This window comes from Trachurus trachurus (genome assembly GCF_905171665.1).
Source record: "Trachurus trachurus genome assembly, chromosome: 21".
In the NCBI taxonomy this organism is placed as follows: Eukaryota; Metazoa; Chordata; class Actinopteri; order Carangiformes; family Carangidae; genus Trachurus; species Trachurus trachurus.
Window position 1 is genome coordinate 8,607,250 of NC_139899.1, and position 19,343 is coordinate 8,626,592.

The following is a 19,343-nucleotide window of genomic DNA, read 5'->3' on the forward strand; positions in this document are numbered from 1 at the left end:
TCTGCTGTGTAGTTTCCTGCAGAACATTTTGAGGCAAACGGCCGATTTGCTGCATCTTTGTTTGAAATTCACAATACTGAGACACAGCGGTGTCGTCATGTAGCCCTCACATTGGTTGACCCATCATTATCCCCGGTTTCAAATCCCTGCATTGCCTCGGCAAGTCCTGCTGTGAAGCTATGTGAGTGTTGCACGCAGACTGGAGGGCTTCCTGGAGCTTTTCATCTTCACTTTGAAACTGAATCATTTGTGCGTCAATGACCTGACCAGGAGAGTGAATTGGATATGGCGGGGGGGGGTCACTGTCTATTGTTTTTACTATTTAAAGTGTGTCCAAGCAAATTTCCATCAGTACGATAAACAGTAATGTTGGGACAATTTATATAAACTAAATTCAACCTTTATTCCAACACTGTACGACCTACCAATGGCACGATACATACGTTTAGTGATGGACCTGTTCAATAATTACACCAGTTCTATGTTCTATGCAATTCTACCCACGGAAATTTGCTTGGACACACTTTAGCACAATGCTGTTGATCCTCCTCAAGACAAATGATAATACAAATATGGTAAGCTTTAATAACACCTTCCTACTTACCCCAAAATATTATGACAATTTGTGTTTTCTGCCACAGGGATGTAATTACAGGAGAGAACACAATTTTACTTACTTACCTCTCAAAACTAGTGAGAGCACTTTAATGTTTGGTATCATGAAATGGTTATTTGCAGCTGTCGTAACAGCTTTTCTTGTCTTGCCAAGTAAATTGCATACATCAGAACCTCTGAGTGCACTCAAGGCACATTCTTGCTATGTTTTTATTTGTTTTCCAACCCATTAAAAAGGTTTGGCTCTAAACAAATGATTTTGCACACACACAGAAGAGATGTACATTAAGTAAGGACAAAGCTTCCAACAAACAATGTCCCTGAAGAGAAAGCATGTAAAAGTGTTTTCTGTCTGCACCACATAGTTGATTGTTTAGCAAGACCAACTTAACTGGAGTGCTCATTTGCATTAGAAAAAAAACCTGATAATAGAGTTTTTATATTCTTTTCAGTTCCTTTGATCTTCACTCGTAGATTTTGTTGCAGTCAGTAATACAATAAAGCTTCTGGCCTTCAAAAGAAATAAAAAACAAAGTGGAGATGAAACAAGCCTTTTTTTGTTTTTGTTTTATATTCATATCTCTTTCCTGGCACAAACTGGAAGAAACTGCACTCACACTTTGCCTTGATATTTCACTCTTCTTTCTTTTGCCCCAGCATCTCTTTCTCCTCCCTGCTCATATACTAACGCAAAAGCCACTCCAACCCTTTCTTGCTCACTCTTACCTTCCCTTTCTCTCTTAGCACCATCTTTCTCTTTGATCTGATTTTCAACATTGGCTTGCTTCCCTAACACTGCAAAGATTTCCGTCTTCATAGGTCATGTAGTGTTCTGCTGAACTGATGTATTAAGTCTGCTTTTTTTTTAACTGATAGCAAAATCTCCCAATAGGGTGAGAAAACAGCAGCTATTTACTTGAAACAGAATTCTCTTCCCTCATTGGCAGATTTCTCCCTCGTTTAAAGGAAGATTTCACTGCTCATTCTCAGACTAAATGACTTGTGGTGATGGATATTGCAGTAGTGGATTAGAATATATTTGAAAGTTTCTTTATTTCCCTCTTTGCGTTGTTTGCTAATGCTTTGCCGTTGTTACAGATCATGTCAATGGACATTGCACTAGCCCCACCTCCCAGCCCTGCTCGGCAGGGAAGCCTCGCGTCCCATTGGGTCCTGAGGGACCACGGCTTACCCGCAGAGGCCCTGGCCGACCGCCCTTCCGCAAGGCCCAGTCTGCTGCTTGCATGGAGATCTCTTTGCCTGTGTCCCACACTGAAGGTGTGTGCTTGTCTTCCCAACTCCCATCCCTATGCCTCTATAACATGCCCTCCCTCCCAACAAGTGCATGCCATCCTCTCACTCTGGGGTAAGTGGAATAAGGCTTGATACATAGTTAACACAAGGCAAGTGTATGCTAATGCAAGTTAGCAGCATAAAAGCTGAAATCAAGCTGTAGTTGTCAGAAGCGGTCGCTGTAGGAACATACAGTCAACTGAGGGCCGGATGGGAAAATCATCAATAACTGCATCAATCTGAAAACCAGCAGACACCTGATACCTTCACCTGCTTTGCACCATACAGAACCATGTGTATTTGATGCACTGAGGTGGTTGATGCAGGGATTTACTGTAGAAAGAATAAAGATAGATCACATTCCTCTGTGTTCTGCTCGCCCTCTCTCACTCTGGCTACTACAAATTGACTAATATACAGTACTGACCTGAGCTAACCAGGTAATGTTATTTCTTTCTCCCCTAAAGTAACCTAAACTCCACAACACTCATACAGGGAGACACCGCTCCCACTTTGGAAGCCACTGCTCTAGGGTGAGCAAATGAATGGATAGTGACCAATTTGCAGATGCTTCTGATATAAACATTCATAACTGACTCTTCAATCAAATTATCCCCCAATCAGTAATTGTCCAATCAGTAATTGTCCAATCTCAGCTCAGCAGCCATGTCAAGGCACTGTATTTGATTTCTCCTCACACTGAAGCAGTGTAAACTGCTATAGCAAGAAACTAAGAGTTTGGGTACAAGCCTTCAAAAATATAAACAGTCTCTACAAATTATATTAATTCATTTTTTAGACTAAGGTAACCTGGGATCAGCCAACCTGCTCACACTAACAGCACCAGCTTCTTCAATTGCAGCATCAAGCAGTATTTGAGCTACATCTTTACTCCAAACAAGTACATCTGCAGCTTGCATTAGCATCCCCTTACAACTTCTGGACAACTGGATGCAAGAAGCAGCCCTTGCATTGTGTCCCTTAAGACTATTGCCTGTGTCGACCATGTCTCAGACCTGGAGGTTGGTGCAATTTGAAGTGTTCTAACTAATTGTTTCCTTTCTTTGTTCATTTTTATGCACCAAATTAATCACTGTATTTTTCTAACCAGTCATAGTATGCTGAGGTAGTTTCTATCTTTTTCTGTCATGTTTCTTTCTCTTCTCATTAATAACTCTGCACGTTTTGTTTTTGACTAACTAACAAGAGCGCACAGGAGGTTTTTGTTGTGTGGCCACACCTTTCAACTTTCTCATTATCCACAAAACTTTGAGCTGAGGGAGGCATTTCATACGTTTATTTAGTTGATGTGTTTGTGAATGAGTGTGCAATGCCTTTATATTGCAACTACCACTCTGTCTTTTTACTTTCCAAGTACCAAATAGCCCTTTCCATGATGCGCACAGATTAAAAAAAAAAAGGTGAACAAGTACAAGACGACCATTCAAGCATGATTCGCACTCTGGCATTTTGACATGCTCACTGACAGATCTGACATTTATTTCCTTCCATGTGAACTCCTTTTATTCACACCCTGACTTCGACTTGAGCCGCCTAAAAATGAATTGGCTGAAAGGGCTTCATATCCCCATAATCAGTGTGAAAATCTGTGTGCAGGTTTGTGTGCCAGTGTGCGTGTGTGTGTACATCAGCTTTGTGTGTGATAACAGGGAAATGTGTGCATTTGTGAGTGTAAATATGTTCCCCTGTCTTTGTGCGTGCTTTTCTAGCTATACTGTATGAACTGAATAATTCAAATGTACACCATCTGATGCTCTGGATGATCGTAAAGCTTGTGGGTTTAGTATTGCCATTCTGCTCTTCCAAAAGATGTGACAGCAAAAGCAAAAAAAAAAAAAAGCTGACGAGAGAATGTGCTGTCAAGTGAGGACATGAAATGTTGCTCCCATGAGTTTAATTTTAAGATATTGACCTCAGAATTGACACAGAAAAATGGCCTTTGCCTGGATTGTACAAGAACATTTAATTACACAGCATGTATGAAATGTTGCACTTAGTCTGTCACTGCCAGGCAACAGACATCAAGACACCGCTGCGGGACGTCTATTGATTTTGAATCAACAATATCCTCCCTCTCAGACAAAAGTGAGACACACATCTTTCATCATAGCAGGACTCCTGACATCCTCCTGTAGTGTTGAAACATTTATTTCTCTTTGTTACTCTCAGAACCAAAGATTTTCTCTGCCAGGCAAATCTGTGAGTTGCACTTTTAGTCTTTACAGTGACTCACATAGCTGGGTGATTTTTGGGTGGCAGAAATGTAAGCGAGACCGGCAGACACTGGCCAGAGCGACTGCAGGTTTCGGGAGTGGGTGATTTATAAAAACTGACAGACATTGTGATTTGCCCTGAAGGCAGAGAGGGCGTTAAACACTTTAATTTAAAGTATGGAAAATGTGAAAACTTACTTTGGCACCTCCAGCAGGAGATTGTCATATATTCAATTCAGTTTATTTATATAGCTCTGAGTCACAACAGAAGTTATCTCAGGGCACTTTCATATAGAGCAGGTCTAGACCGTCCTCTTATATTTTATATTATTACGGAGAGAAAACTTTCTCTCATGAGTAAGCACATGGAAAAAGTTTCTTTTAATGCAGAAACATTGAACTGAAGCCGACTCATGGTCTGCCTTGACTGGTTGGGGGGAGGGACAATGGGGAACGGGCCCTTGTTGTTATAAGATTAAACACAACACAGATGAAACTGATACATATCTGGTATACCACCGGCACTGCTTTCATATGACGCCCCTAAGGAGAGTACACATCTCCAAAGCTCTGTCTGGGCAGGTCACTCGCTCATGGTCCTGTCCCTGTTTGCTTTTAGATGTGTGGCTCTGTGAGATCAACAGATCTCTCTCCATAGAAGACTCGCAGCAACTCACAGTTATTCCATGTTGCTAGATCCCATTTTCTACACTTCTGTGCTATGAAGTTAAGAGTTTAAACAAACGTACCCGTGCAAAATATATTTTCCAAGTAGTAAACAGAATAGGTGCAGTGTTTGTTGGCACACAGTCGACCCTTTTACATCAGTTGTGTAATTAGATTCCTGCCACCATCTTCATCAACCTCATTATGCAGCATTGAGCTGGAGCCAAGAGGGAAGCAATTTTTCATCAGCATAAACTGAATGTTTCATTAAAGCAGCTCAGGTTGCATTTAAACCACACCAGTGTAGACAATGAAAGAAATTCTTCTTTTCCACCGTTGCGTTAAAACTTCCCGACCATAAAGCTTAAAGCTAAAGGCACAGTTCTCAAAAGTCACTGTCAGAAATTCAGCAGGAAAGGAAAAAAACATATTTATTAATCCAGTTTTAGTTTGTCAGGCTGGTGCGCAATGTTTCACTTAGTGCTGTCAACAAGCTAGCAGAGTCAAGAAAAAACAGCAAGGGATGGATGGAGGGCAGTCCAGCTCCTGTCTGATGCTAGAGAAGCCTGTCATCATGTGTCTAATGGATAAGCACCTCTCCACTCTGTGCCTATAAGTGGTAGACAGTATCCTCCTGCTTGAATAGTGCTGAAGCAGCTCAGGGAATGTGACCCTGGCTTTAATCAATTTACAGTTAGTCATCAGTGTCTAAAATCTGACATGGTATGACAACTATGACAAGAAGGTCCTTTGTCTTTTGCAGCAAGTGCATTTCGGTGTAGAGAAGAGGGTGTCAGACAGGCGCTGTGGGGCACTTAAAGGATGAAAGCTGCTCCATCTACACACACACCCCAGTGCATGAAACCAATGACACTTTCTTGGACCCAGTGAAATTCTCCTGTGTTTGAAAGGCATCTTTGGTTAATGAGTTTTGACACATCTGTACACTGAGTCATTGGGATGTCGTTGCATAAATCTTCTCCAATGTGGAGACATCACCAGCTTTCCTCTTGACCAAATTGTCAACTTGGCACACAAGGTATTATATAATCTAACAGACAGCTTGACGTGACGTTTTCTGAGCATGCCCCCTGCTTACCCCACTTCATATTAATGTGGGATGTCATGAATATTTTACCCACTTCTTACCACTTTAGAACAATATCAAAGATATTGTAAGATACTGTTGGATTTGCATGTTAAACAGACCTAAATACTCGAGCACTCATTAGTTTATGCCTGGAAACTGTAATGTTGCATGCATATATAAAGTAACTCAATATTTGATCTTGTTGCTGTGTTTTGACTTAAGCACTCTGCAGTCTCCTGTAACATTTAAATCAGATTTCTAATTTTAGTTAATCAGATTTTTCACTTCTCCTGACTGCAATACAGCAAGATATGCAATAAATTGTATGTTGTGATTGATTCACTAAGTGGAGTGTGATAAGGATGAAGTAAGATGAATCATCAAGAGCGGCAACAGTCTGCAGGAGCTCTATAATGTGTGTTATTATGTGTGAAGAGTTGCTTTTCTCAGCAGACGGTTGGATATTCTCTGACTGCTGACTCCCTTTGGCACTGTTGTTTATCAGTTTCACTGGGTTACCACAGTGAAGAGCCAGCAGGATCACTGGAATAATTAAAGGTCAACGAGAGGTGCGAGAGATGAGGCCGATCTTAATGAGGCCTCCATGCCAGCAGAGGAGACAGAGGAGGGAAATGGCAGGGGAAGCCAGGCTCAATGTACAGTAAACATCCCTCCCATCCATATTTCAGTTATGTATGAAATATTGAAGGGAAATGTTGAAGACACTGTTGTGTGATACATTTGTATTTGCCAGTGCACAATGGTAACAAAGCTGGAAGTGTAAGTTTAAGGACAGGGAAGTCTGTAAGACAGAGTGTGTGTTATCAGTTAATGTGTTTGTTAGAGTAGAGGGAGGTGTTGTTTCCACCTAGTGAAACCTTTAAATTAAGTATAACCCACATACGTTGCTGTAGTTCACCTTAATGTAGTTCACAAGAAAGAGAGGCAGCACTGAACTGTATTTTACTAACCTATTGTGCAGAGGCTGAAGAGACTTTCAAAACACACTCATACACACATCTATGTCCACGTTCCAAGGTAGAAAAACAGATGCTGGAGCATTAGGTCTTTTATACACGGTAATATGGTCCTCATTGGATAACAGCAGTGAATCGTAATTTTTACAATGTTACATTTTAAGGTCGAAGATTTCTAAATTAAATCCACAACTAAATCTTGAAAAAGCCAGCCTTCATCATCTCTCTGTATGTGTTAGTGTTACAGCAAAATTTGGCAGAAAGCTCTGTCCATGGCCATTGGAGGTGTATAGATATAAACATGGAGTTAAGCCAAGTCTCCAGGTGTCTGTCCTTGTCTCTCTAAAGTGTCCGTGCGTGGGTGTATGTGCATGTACCATTGTATAAATCTGGCACTCTTGTCTGTCTCACCGCTTCAGATTGTCTGCCTTTTCCTTATCACCTCCCTGACACCGGCTCGCCCCGCCTCTAGCTCCCTGTAAAGGTGCCCCAGGGGTGCCCATGTCCTGTCAGAGTATCACTGTGCCTGACTTTCATTAGCCAGCACCCCACCGGCTCTGTCACACAGCGTAAACACAACCCAGCAATACACAGCTAAACTGAGCCGCTGCTGCCCAGACTCACAGCAAAAGGCTGTTTTTGTCCCTGTGGCTGCCAGCAGCACTGTGCAGCAGTGTTGTCACGGTACCAGAATTCAGGCTATAACATCTAAATATACCAATGCTGCTCTGATACTGTGGGAAACAATACAAAAACCAACTAACAAACAAACATGCCAATCTATTTATGGAGGTCTTTGCTTTTGCAGCATCATTTACGCTCTTGAGTTTTCTGTTTTTGTGTCAATTTTGTAATGCAATGCCATACCAAGTCATTACACCAGTTTTGAAAGCAGTTTGTAAATTGGGATCCACTCCAAACGATTTTCTACTTGCAGCAGAAAGCAGTATTGACATTTTGATTGTCGTGCAACATTGCTGTACAGTAGCTCCTCACCGACCACACTGGACCAATAGTGTAAAGATGACGTCGCTGCTTCAGAGAGAAAATGGATATGCGAGGAAAGGTTGTGTGGCCACCGTAGCTGTAGTCAAGCAGTCATACTCTTTCTCTGCCTCTGTCTATATTTGAAGGAGTCTCTTCACACTCAGTTGCATCTTTCTCTCTTCCCCTCTCTTTCATTCTCTGGTACCGCTGTTCATCTGTCCATCTTGTCTTGTTTCTTGGGTGCCCCCACGTGTGTGCGTTTTCTTTTTCTTTGGGGTCATGGCGGGTGTGTGGTTTGACCTATGGGGTTCATGTTGTGGTGGGACGAATAGGTTATGCATCCAGGAGGGCAATGCTCCAGCAGTTACACGGAGTCGCTATGTACTCCCACGACGAGCACCACACCGCCAGCGCCTACTGCTGGAGTGACAGAGGTAAGGGGGCTTCGGCCAAAAAAAACCCATCAACTGCTGTCCTGCTGACAGATATCCGTTCGTCCGTCAGTCCGTCAGTCCGTCCGTCCGTCAGTCAGTATGTCAATCCGTCCTGCGGCTCTGTTTCATCTAAAACATGCCTAGAAGTGTTTGCTCTCGTCCCAAGGTGTAGGAGTGGGGATGATCCCATCTTTGTAGCTGTGCACAGAGTATGTTTTGCAGTCAGCATTTTGGCATACAGCGCCCATTTGGAGTTGTTACATAAAGTCTGCACTCTGTGTAACATTTGGCTGGGAACGCAGTACTGCACATCGCCTGGCTTTGAATAATTCAGAAATGCAGCAATACAGAAATACTTTTATGATGGAGGCTCTAAGTACACAATGGAGGACCTGAATGGGCAGCACTCAAACACAGTTAAAGGAGTTTCTGAATTTGGTTCAACTGCCATTGTGTGTACGTGTGTGTGCATTCTCGTGTATGTCTATCTGTAAATAGATGAGTGTGCGTGTTGTTGGTGTGTGCTTGTGCGTGCGAGTCTGCCAGTGTCATCAGCTAGTGCGTTCTAAACTAGCACAGACATAAATATGAGTGTGTGTGTGTGTGTGTGAGCAGGAGAGTGATGTGAAAATAGGTTTGTGTCCAGTGTCCCTTTGTAATGTTTGATCTCCTTGCTCCTTTCAATGGTATTTTCCAACATGTTCCAGTGTTTTACATCATGGCACACACTCAAACTATGTTTCATTTTTAGAGGTGACATCAGGTAAATTGGGCCATCAGGTAAAATGAGCCAGTTAAGGTTTGAGCCTCCTAGCTTTTTAAGTTTTAACAGGCAATGGCTGTAAATGATTTCAAATTGTTGCTACAACTGTACTTGACAAAAAACAATTGATTTGAGTGGTCTCTGGTTGCTGTTGTGAGTGGGACAATGCTTTATATCCAGCCTGCTGAGGAGAAGTGTGCGAAAAGTGGCCTGGCAAACAAATTTCACTTGAAACTGATAAGGTTGATAACTCCCTAAAAAAACAGATCTACAATAAAAAATGTGATTTATAATACACATTGTGATTCCCCCCATTGGATAGAATGCAAAATTCTTGCTAAGCTTACTTATTTTTAATTTAAATGCATTTTTTGTGGGTGGCCCAATTTACCTTAATACATCATGGTAAATTGAGCCATGCATTTCAGCTAAAATGGGCCACATACAAAACACAGTCTTACACTGAAGTTACACAGAAATTGAGGGTGCAAAACATGTTCAAAGTTAGATATATATCCAAGGTTGGTCAGTGCCACTCATGGTGCCATTAGCACTGTGGGGGAAAAAATGGCATCTATAATGCCACACACACATATACACACACAGTAAAAGAACCTATAACATAGTCAGTTAACAAAGAGCATAGCAACAACATGATCATGTAATTTTAAAATGCATTTTAAGATTAAAAAATGTCTTCAACCTCTTATGTATTCACTGTTAATGTTAAGTTTAGTGTTGTAGTTTAGTAGTAGTGTCAATTAATTATTAAAATTTAAATGATTTCTGCTAAAATTACTGTGTTGTTCTCTCATGGCCCAATTTAACTGAACGGCTGGCCCATTTTACCTGAACCTTCATCGTACCTCGAGAGGGAATATCCCGATACATTAACTCTCATAATTCCAAAATAATTATACTTTTTAATTTTTTTTTCACACAGAAACATTTAAGAGACCTATGTCGATTTTTAAAAATATCAATGGATTTCATGCATAGCGTTTTTGATGGTCTTATTAATCGTTTACCAAAAAGTGGCCCAATTTACCTGACTTCACCCTACTTGTCTTCTCTGCTTGTTATCGCTCCCTCTCTTCTCACGGAATACCTTTTTTTCTTTTTTAACTTCCTGTCCCTTCCTACTACTGTTACCTCTCCATCGTCCATCACATTGCTGTCTCCTTCCATCACTATTTTACTGCTTCCATAAATATCTGTCCTTCAACACGATTTTTCTCTGTCTTGTTTTCTCTCATGTGCTTCCCTCTTCTGTCCACGCTTCATGTCTCTGTCCTCTTGCATCGTTTCTGCCTGTGCTGTGCATCTGTGTTTGGCTGTGGCTGCCGCTACAGAGAGTCGTGAAAACTCCTTCAGCCGCTCACGCAGTTCCAGCGTGTCCAGCATCGACCGGGACACCAAAGAAGCCGTCACCACCCTGCAGTTCGGAGAGTCCTATGGGCGCAAGAGCGATGCCCTGCCCACCCCGTGTTTGTGGGTGGGCACCAGCTTAGGCGTGGTCCTGCTCATCCCGATGTCCATTCCCACGGAGCAGGAGGAGAGGATGGAGGAACCTGTCACCATTGGGCCCAGTGGTAAGTCCCAGTGACTGGGGATCATTACAAAGGCGTCATGTGGGCTGTTGGATGCTGACTTTTTTTTTTTTTTTCTTTTCCAATTCAACAATACAAATTAACAATAACATAGATCAGTAGATGGAAAACAATGGAATAAAATAAAGCAATATAATGTCATTTGGAGTAGTTTTTATTAAATTTAAGAACCAGTCTGTAGGATTGAGTGGCATCTAGAGGTGAGGCTTCAGACTGCAACTAACTGAATAATGTTCCCTTCACCTCTGATTTCCCAAGCGTGTCGGATGTTGGCGGGCTTTTTGGAAGAGCACATGTATGTTGATATGAAGGGCTCATTTGAAGCTAATGAAAACACAACAAATTTCCAGTGATGAATGAAAACTAAATTATGTATAATATGCTCTATTTTTAGATCAATGTTACAGCCTTCATAAGAGCAACTGTACTTTGTTATCTGAGCCCAACACTTGAAGAGAGATACATCCAACATTTGATTACAGGTTCTTTAGAAACTTAACTGCAATTAGAAGATTTGAAATACATGTGCAGAGGTTTATACTTACAATTTTCTTTTGTCAGTCAAATCGATAAGTAGATCCTTTTCACAGCAAACATTTTGGTTGTCTCAGCCGGGCCAGGGCCGTTGCTAGGTATTCTGGGCCCCCTGAAAGAATACTAAAGTGGGCCCCTGAATTTTCCTGAATTATTTTCTTGGACTACGTATGTATTATCATTTTTTATTTAGCCTACTTTGTTTTGATGCTAATGCAGCATCACTATGAATATTAGTCAGGGTCTTATGCAGAATAATTCAGTCATACAAAGATTGGACTACTGGGGTTTTTTGTGGGACCTACTGGGCGCTGGGCCCCTAGAATTATCATCACCTTTCTCCCCTATACAACGGCCCTGGCCGGGAGTGCACAAAATATCCAGAGTTCCCCCATGAGCGAGCACTCGGTGACGGGACAAGGCAAAAGTCTCTCTTCAGGGGAAAACACCTCCAGCAGAAGTGGGCTCAGGGTGGTCGGCCATCTGGCTGTTCTCCCTCTCAGCATTGAGCTTGGTGGAGAGCTGGTGGTTGAGTGAGAGCTGATTGTTGTTGTCAGTAGTCGTCGACTCCCCCACTTCTCTCTGCAGAAACATTTTCCTTCCAGCTGCCTTTTGCTGCATGAGTCTGAACTCCTCTGCCATCTTTTGTTGGAGAGTGTCCCGCTCAGCCCTCCCATCTCGCTCGAGGAGCAGGTTCCCTGTCACCCCGTCAGGATGAACTTTGATCTCCTTGTCGAGCTCTCACTGAGGTTTTCAGCTTGCTGTCTCACTGGGAGGACACCTGAAGTTCAGCCATGAAGGTCTTCTGCCTAATTTAATGTACCACCTGCAGCACCTCGTAGTCTTGTTGAAGGAGTTTCTTCTGCTTCCTCTTGATGTCATTTTAACATCTTTTCCAAATTGTTTTTTTTTCATTACCCAAACTGTGACCTCTTCCTGCCTATGATGAGCAGATTTTCTGATTTATTTTTGTTTTTATTCATAAAAAATGAAAAGAAAAGAAAGTTCCCAAAGATAGCTTTTCCTAAAGAGACTCAAAGCTTAAAAAGGCATAATCAATACACACATGTCCCAAATATATGGGCTAGTGGTCTACTAAACCTACAAGTAAGTCTAGGCTGTTATCAACCCTATAGGGGTTGTATGAACGCTCTCTGAATGCACTGTATGTTTTAAAGCTTTAAAAATCCATTTTCAGAATGGAGGTGAGTTCTTGTATAATACAAATGCAGACACAGACTGAACAATAGTACTGTATGCTTCTTCACTTCCACAGTCCCTGCACCATGGGGTCTTATTTTTATCATCAGTGAGGGAAACGCTGCAAACTGTGCAGTCTGTTGGACAAAGGGGTTCTGCACTCACATAGAGGAGAATTTACCCTCCGCTCTGCCATGCCTCCACACTGTCTGTCATTATTTCTCTTGGTGGGAGTCACTACTAGCTGCCACCAATGAAAATAAGCAGCAGCTTATCTCAGGTGACCTCCTGGGCAAGGGGCTTCCTCCTGTCAAATAATTTCAGGACACTGCACTCCTTCCTCAGTGGAATTGTTTTCGCACTAGTTCTACACTTATGTCTCTGCAGTGGCAATTCTCATGGACATAATGTCAGTAACACATTGATGAAACTTCATCACATTTGCCACATTCTTTCTTAGGGCTGACATGTAACAAAGATGCTAAAATCTCATAGGAAATAATACACATGTGTTTTGCTTGTTCTTGTTTTATTACTACAGGAACAGTGGGAGAGAGGGTGACAGGAAAGTTAGAAAGAGAGAAGAGAATACATGCAGCTAAGGGCTTGAGTCAGATTCAGACCCAGGTCGTTGTGCTCAATGTCAGCCAACCAGAGAACCTCAGACGTTGTACTTTAAAATGGTTGAAATGAAGGACAAAACATAACAACACTGGAAACCCAAAACAATGAGCTGAAAGATGCTAAAATGCTCCATGTGTTGCTATCACACAGTAAAGATTACTTTCTGCAGATAGATAAATGCTGTGCAAAGAGCATCAGACCATAATGCTCCAAACCCAGTAATAATCTCTTTGTAAATAAAAGCATTAGCTTTTATTTAAACTCCATTTTATATTTGACATAAAAACATCCACATAGACAAATTAATGAAAACACAGCACTAGCACAAAACAAGGCTTTTATAATAAGGGCAGGTCATTTCCTGAGGATTTAAGTGCAGTGTATTCAGCTGTGAGCAGTCTTACTTCTACCACCGGGCTACTAAAGCTCAATCATTTTTCAATTAGCGGGAGAATCGTTGATTATGGGGAACTATCGTGCATGATCTTTCACTGAGTTCACTCTGTGCTCAAGAGCAAGAATAGATTTTGCAATCCGATGGTGTTGGGCACTCTAAACAAAACTGAGCTACTCAAACATGCATTACCAGTCCGGAGGCCCCGCTGTGAGAGGAAAAAGGTCTCCTTCTCAGTGTAAAAACATCAATTGAACCAAAATCCAGGCCCTTTGAAGCAGCAGTTGTTCTCTTGAGACTAAGTGAACAAGAAGCCAGCTTATTACTGGAAGGTCACAGATTCTGTTGCAAGGAAAAATTGGCGAACAGAGAGGCAAGTATTGTTGAACCCTGCCTGTGTGTTTTATGCTCCTGTGGATTCCCTGTGGAGAGTGGAGAGTTGATTGTGCAGTAAATGTTGTCTTTGAGAAAAATGCCAGTATACTCTGGTATATAGTGTTAGTAATAGATTACTTCGTAGCCAAGAGTCAATAACAACTTCCATGTGGTGAACAAACCAAACTGGGCTGCAGTGTTTTTTGTTTTTGTCCTTTTCACGTCTACTACATTTTGGATCCAGCACATCGCTAAGACATTTTTGTGGTAGTGATGTGTTGAAGTTTTGGAAATTTGAGTTTTAGATGTCATGCCTTGCCTCATGCCCTCATGTCTTCCTTTTTTGCCTCTACCCACACACTACTAGGAACAGTCCTGATGCTGAAGGGCTCAGTCTTGCGCTTTAGCTTCTTGGACTGCATGGGAGCGCTCATTCAGAGTCCCTACGAGGTTTGGCGGGACCTCAACGCCCCCGAGGACCCCGACCGACCGCGGAGGCGCAAGCTGGTCAACTTTTCGCCGTCATCCTCCCAGGACGCCTACGGAGAGGGACATCTGGCTGTGGTGTGCTCCGAGAGGCAGGCCAAAGTCTTCTTGATGCCCTCGCAGTCTTGCCTCTTCGTCCACAACATCACAGAGTCATCCTTTGTCCTGCGAGCCGACGTGGTATCTGTGTCCAACAGTGTGTGCCTGGCCTGCTTTTGTGCCAACGGTCACGTCATGACACTCAGGTACGTAGAAAGTTCTACATCTCTATTGTCTGTCTGTGATTTACCTAAAATAATTCACAGATACATTAATCAATTTAGCCTATACAGCAATGTAACTTTCAGTGTCAACGTAGTGCAGTGTTTACTTTACTGCTGCTTTGCATTACCCACTCTGATGCTTTAAATAAAATGCTTTGTATACACAGGTAAACTCTGCATAGTGGGATCCATTACAATACATTAAAATATACTGCACTTCTGGATACGAGCAAACTACATGCAATATAAACTTTCTCTGAGTGTTCAATTTGATTTCATGTAAATAAGGAAGTTTTATTTATAGTTTACAATGCTCATACAGTTTGTAATTTTGTAGATTTGATGATCCGTAATAATCATTATATTATCTTTTTCATGTAGCTCGACTTATGTAACCGAAATATGGCTCTGAAATGTAATGTGATTTATTCACTAGGTTCTATTATAAAGCTGTTTCTGGTATCAGTGTTCACTCTCTTTTTCTTCTCACCTAAGTTTGCCTAGTCTAAGACCACTGATGGACGTCAACTACCTGCCTCTGACCGACATGCGCATTGCAAGAACCTTTTGCTTTACCCATGGGGGGCAGGCACTATATCTTAGCTCCCCGACAGAGATCCAGAGGATTACATACAGCCAGGAGATGTGTGACAACCTGCAGGTCAGCACTGCAGCATGCGCCACATCTATAACAAGCAATGTCTCGTATTTTTAGTTGGTGCGTTTTAGTTTTAGCAGGCATTCATGTAGTTATGTACAAAAAAGACTCAATTTTTTTTCTAATTTTTGCATCTGTGTGTGGGGATCTGCTTGATGGCATGTGTTGTCTGATGTTTTTGCTCCGAGTTTAGAAAAGTACTGGTGCAGAAAGTAGTTGAAGGCCAGAGCTCACAGGAGCCACTGAAATGCCACACTTGTCATATGTGGTCTTAACCCCAGTGGGTTGATTGTTTTGATATGTTTACAGTGTGAATGCTCTTGCACATGGTTATATTCATATTCATAAATGCTTTATCTCAAGAGCCATCATCACACTCTGACACATGATAACAGATGGGGCTTGTAACGTGATGTTGCCGTAGTGCCACCTACAGGCAAACACTGGTTACTCAGGTTATGGTCTAATTCTTCCCAGTCATTGAGGATATTTGTCGATCTACAACAAGCTTATTATCGTTCAGTTGTACTGTATGTAGCCTACAACCTGACTTCTGAAGGATAATGAAAAGAGAAAGAAAGTGGGGAAAATATTCCCACTTTGGCACCACTCTATCTCATTGATGGTCAACAAATATTAGCAACACACTGCTGGTGCTAAACTGTTTAATAAAAAAACCTTTGTATTTCATTGCAGGAAATGCTGGGAGAGCTGTTTACACCAATAGAAACACCAGAAGCTCAGAACAGAGGTTTTCTAAAAGGCTTCTTTGGAGGAAACGCCCATACCTTCGACAGAGAAGAGCTCTGTATGTTATTGTCTGTCTTTATTTGTCTAAGTGCTTTATTCCAGTATGTGCTAATTTACTAAGAAGGTAATCCTAATCAATCAGTCATCACATCAAGTCTTCCAAAGGTAATATTATGAACCAGGACTGTGCTTTATTTCTTCATCACCATTGTTTCTTTTCTCTCTCTCTTTCTTGACCTGATGTTGTGGGCAGTTGGGGAGGCGGCAGCAGGGAAAGCATCCCGCAGTCTGGCACAGCATATCCCAGGGCAGGCAGGGATGGAGGGCATGAAGGTGGCGGCGGGTGGAGTCGTGGGTGAGCTGGCTCGGGCCCGCATCGCCCTGGATGAGAGAGGCCAAAGACTGGGGGAGCTGGAGGATCGAACCGCCCTCATGATGACAAGTGCAGAAACCTTCTCCAAACACGCTCATGAGGTAACGACAAGAATATCACAGTAGTAATAAGTTCAGTCGGAACTGCAGTCTGAAAAATACATTTTACCTAATTTTAATTTACGAATTTATAAGCACTGCTGTAAATTGAAATGAAGCTTAAATTACGATGTGGTTAATGTGTTAATGGTTTTTATTAGCATTAAATTTGAAAGTATTCCTTACAGTGTTACAAATAAATATCATGAAACTAAATTGGGGGAAAAAAAAGTCTAAATAGCTGCCTGAAACACTTGAGTTTCCTTCCAATCCCCTTTCCCTAATTTTTATGACAATGACACACAGTGATTATATAATGTACAGTAATGATAGAAAACATTTGAGGCAAATTTTAAAAATGTCATTCCAAAAAATCACACTCGTGCTGGAAGTGAGGCAGCGACAACTTCCTCTCATCACCAATAGAATATGATTTTTGTCTCTTTACAGCTGATGCTGAAGTGCAAGGATAAGAAGTGGTACCAGTTGTAAGAGCAGGACGGGGGGCTGAGGGCCTTGGACTGTTGAAAGCTTTATGCCGGTACGGGGACTTTTCACTCTACTAATGAGAGCTGTTAAATGAGAGACTCCAGAGTGACATTGTCTTTGCGGCTTGTGGACTGGCTAATATGAACGGCACTGTCACATTGCTGAATGACGAGGATGGGCTAGCTCCTTGTCTAGACACGCAGCGATGAGGACGGAAAGATGATGGCGGCGTTCGAGGGACCGAAGAAACTGGAACTGGAAATATCCAACAAGTCTGTGTGTGTGTGTGTGTGTGCGTGTGTGTGTGTGTGTGTGTGTGTACGTGTGTATGGTTGGGTTTTCTGGACCTCACTGTGTAGATACTCAAAAGATAAGAAACCAACAAGAAATGCATGAAACAAAAATGGATGACTATTAAAATATCCAACTGCCATATTAAAAGCAGCATGCTACTTTAACAAGAGAAACAAAAATAAAAAGTTTTATTTAATGATGTAAGCCAACAACAGAAACTATGAGAAACTTTATATTTTTTGAAATACTGACAAAAAACTATATATAAAAATGGAAATATATACCTGCATTGCTATTAAGCCAAAAGTTTTGTTCTTTTCCTTTTTTCTATTTGTTTTCATTTGAATTATTTTATTTTTCTCAGTAAATATTACTTGACACAGTATAAATGCACACTGTTCGCTTTCTCTACACACACCTAGAATAATGCTAAAACTTTGTTCATACCAATTACTCTGGGCTGCACAGTGCAAACAAATCAATACTGCTCACACTTAACTCTGCACAGTCTAATCACACAAATTTAATTTCACTTTTCGGCTGCTGCTAATTAAAAGCATTAAATGATGATGAGGAATATCTCACTCCCCAACTATAATTTTATAAAAACAGAGAACAGATTGGTGTGAGACGTATACAGAGGCTGAAAGGAAGAAAGTGTTTTCTGGACACAGTGTGTTTATATCTATAGAATGAATCTATATACTATTCACGTGCCATAAAAAAAAACAAAAAACAAAAAAAACAAGATGGGTAAACTCACTTGATGTAAACTAACTAACAAAGAGCTAATGTGTAGTGAGTAGTAATCACACGTTTCCTGTTGATCAGATGAGTAAAAGTTCCTGGGACTGGCCATCAGTGGCACTGATTAAAGTCAACAAACAGAAATAAAATACAAATGTGAGGGTGTTTCTTTATTATTATTTCTGGTCACCACTGGTTCACCATATGAGTCTTTAGCTGCCTTTGTCAGATGTACAAGTTTAGTGAGCCATTAAGGTGTGTAGGTGTGTGTGTGTGTATGCGTGTGTGTGTGAGAGGAAGACGTCAGTGTGGACTCTTTCTCGGCCAAAGCAATCAAAAATGAATGACACCCTCCCATTTCTAACTCCACCTCAGTCTTATAAAAAATCGTGGTTTGTGCATTTTCACCCTTAAACCAGTGTGGTCCTCTTTTCATAATGACAAGCGATACTCTCAGTGGTTGTTACTGTCTGTGTGAGGGGAACGCAAAGGAGTTGGAAACACATCTGTTTAAAATGCTTGTGAGTTGTTTATCAGTAAAAACTTCAGGAGAAGTAACAGTATTTTTTCAGTGATGTTCAGATGTTGAGTCAGTGAGGAAACTATGTACATGTGTAAAACATTTGCAACAATTTCAACTAAAGGCAAATATGTTTTTTTTTTCATTCAATATTGTTCTTGATGACTATGATATCCTCTTGTCGCAGTCCTATATTTGATGGTGAAGGCCTCTCAACCGAAGGCTTCTGTATGTTATAAACAACAAAATGTTTCATGATACATGGTTGTGTATCATATTGTGATTGTGTTGTACATGTCAATGGATAGCCACACGACATGGGAAAACAGCATTACCTGAGGGGGAAATTTCGTACTTGTGTATTTGTCTGTATTTTGAATTGATCTGAAAAGCAAAACAGAGGATTAGTGATTAATGTATCAGGCCTTTATGCACACAAGCATTAACATATGTAACACATTGTGTCTCAATCTTGTTGATGTTACTTCTACGTAAAATACAGACAGCAAAATACATGTAGTCAAAGCCTAAAAAAAACCTTAAAAAACCAGACACTGACACAAGTGAATCTGCATTGGTGATAATTTTTGTGTACTTCCTGTCAGGCTGTTGAGGCTTAAATTCCCTTTGAACCCATTTGTTTTCACCAAACTGAAGTCATTTGAAATCCAGTAGCAAAGCCACATGGATTTCAGGAATTACACATTATTCGATTGAATGAGATGTCTTAAACATGACAAAAAATAATAATAATACATTTCTCCTCTATCTCTCTAACATGAATGGGATTTGTATTCAGTGCAGTTCTGTCAATGGCAGACGAAACACAAAAACAAAACTAAAAGAAAATTGAAAAAAAAAAAAATCAG

General features: G+C 41.2%; 1 protein-coding gene across 1 annotated transcript in view; it reads left to right on the forward strand.

Moving 5' to 3' along the window:
- stxbp5l (syntaxin binding protein 5L) overlaps positions 1-16,916 on the forward strand; it is a gene marked incomplete at both ends in the record, with an annotated part of 140,459 nt that extends 123,543 nt beyond the window's left edge. The window contains 8 exons of the mRNA XM_083997452.1: positions 1,714-1,893; positions 8,195-8,296; positions 10,412-10,651; positions 14,164-14,527; positions 15,041-15,206; positions 15,900-16,011; positions 16,207-16,427; positions 16,875-16,916. Of these exons, the coding sequence (XP_083853578.1) occupies positions 1,714-1,893; positions 8,195-8,296; positions 10,412-10,651; positions 14,164-14,527; positions 15,041-15,206; positions 15,900-16,011; positions 16,207-16,427; positions 16,875-16,916 (1,427 nt within the window). The remainder of the gene's footprint in view (positions 1-1,713; positions 1,894-8,194; positions 8,297-10,411; positions 10,652-14,163; positions 14,528-15,040; positions 15,207-15,899; positions 16,012-16,206; positions 16,428-16,874) is intronic.
- Positions 16,917-19,343: the final 2,427 nt, after the last annotated feature.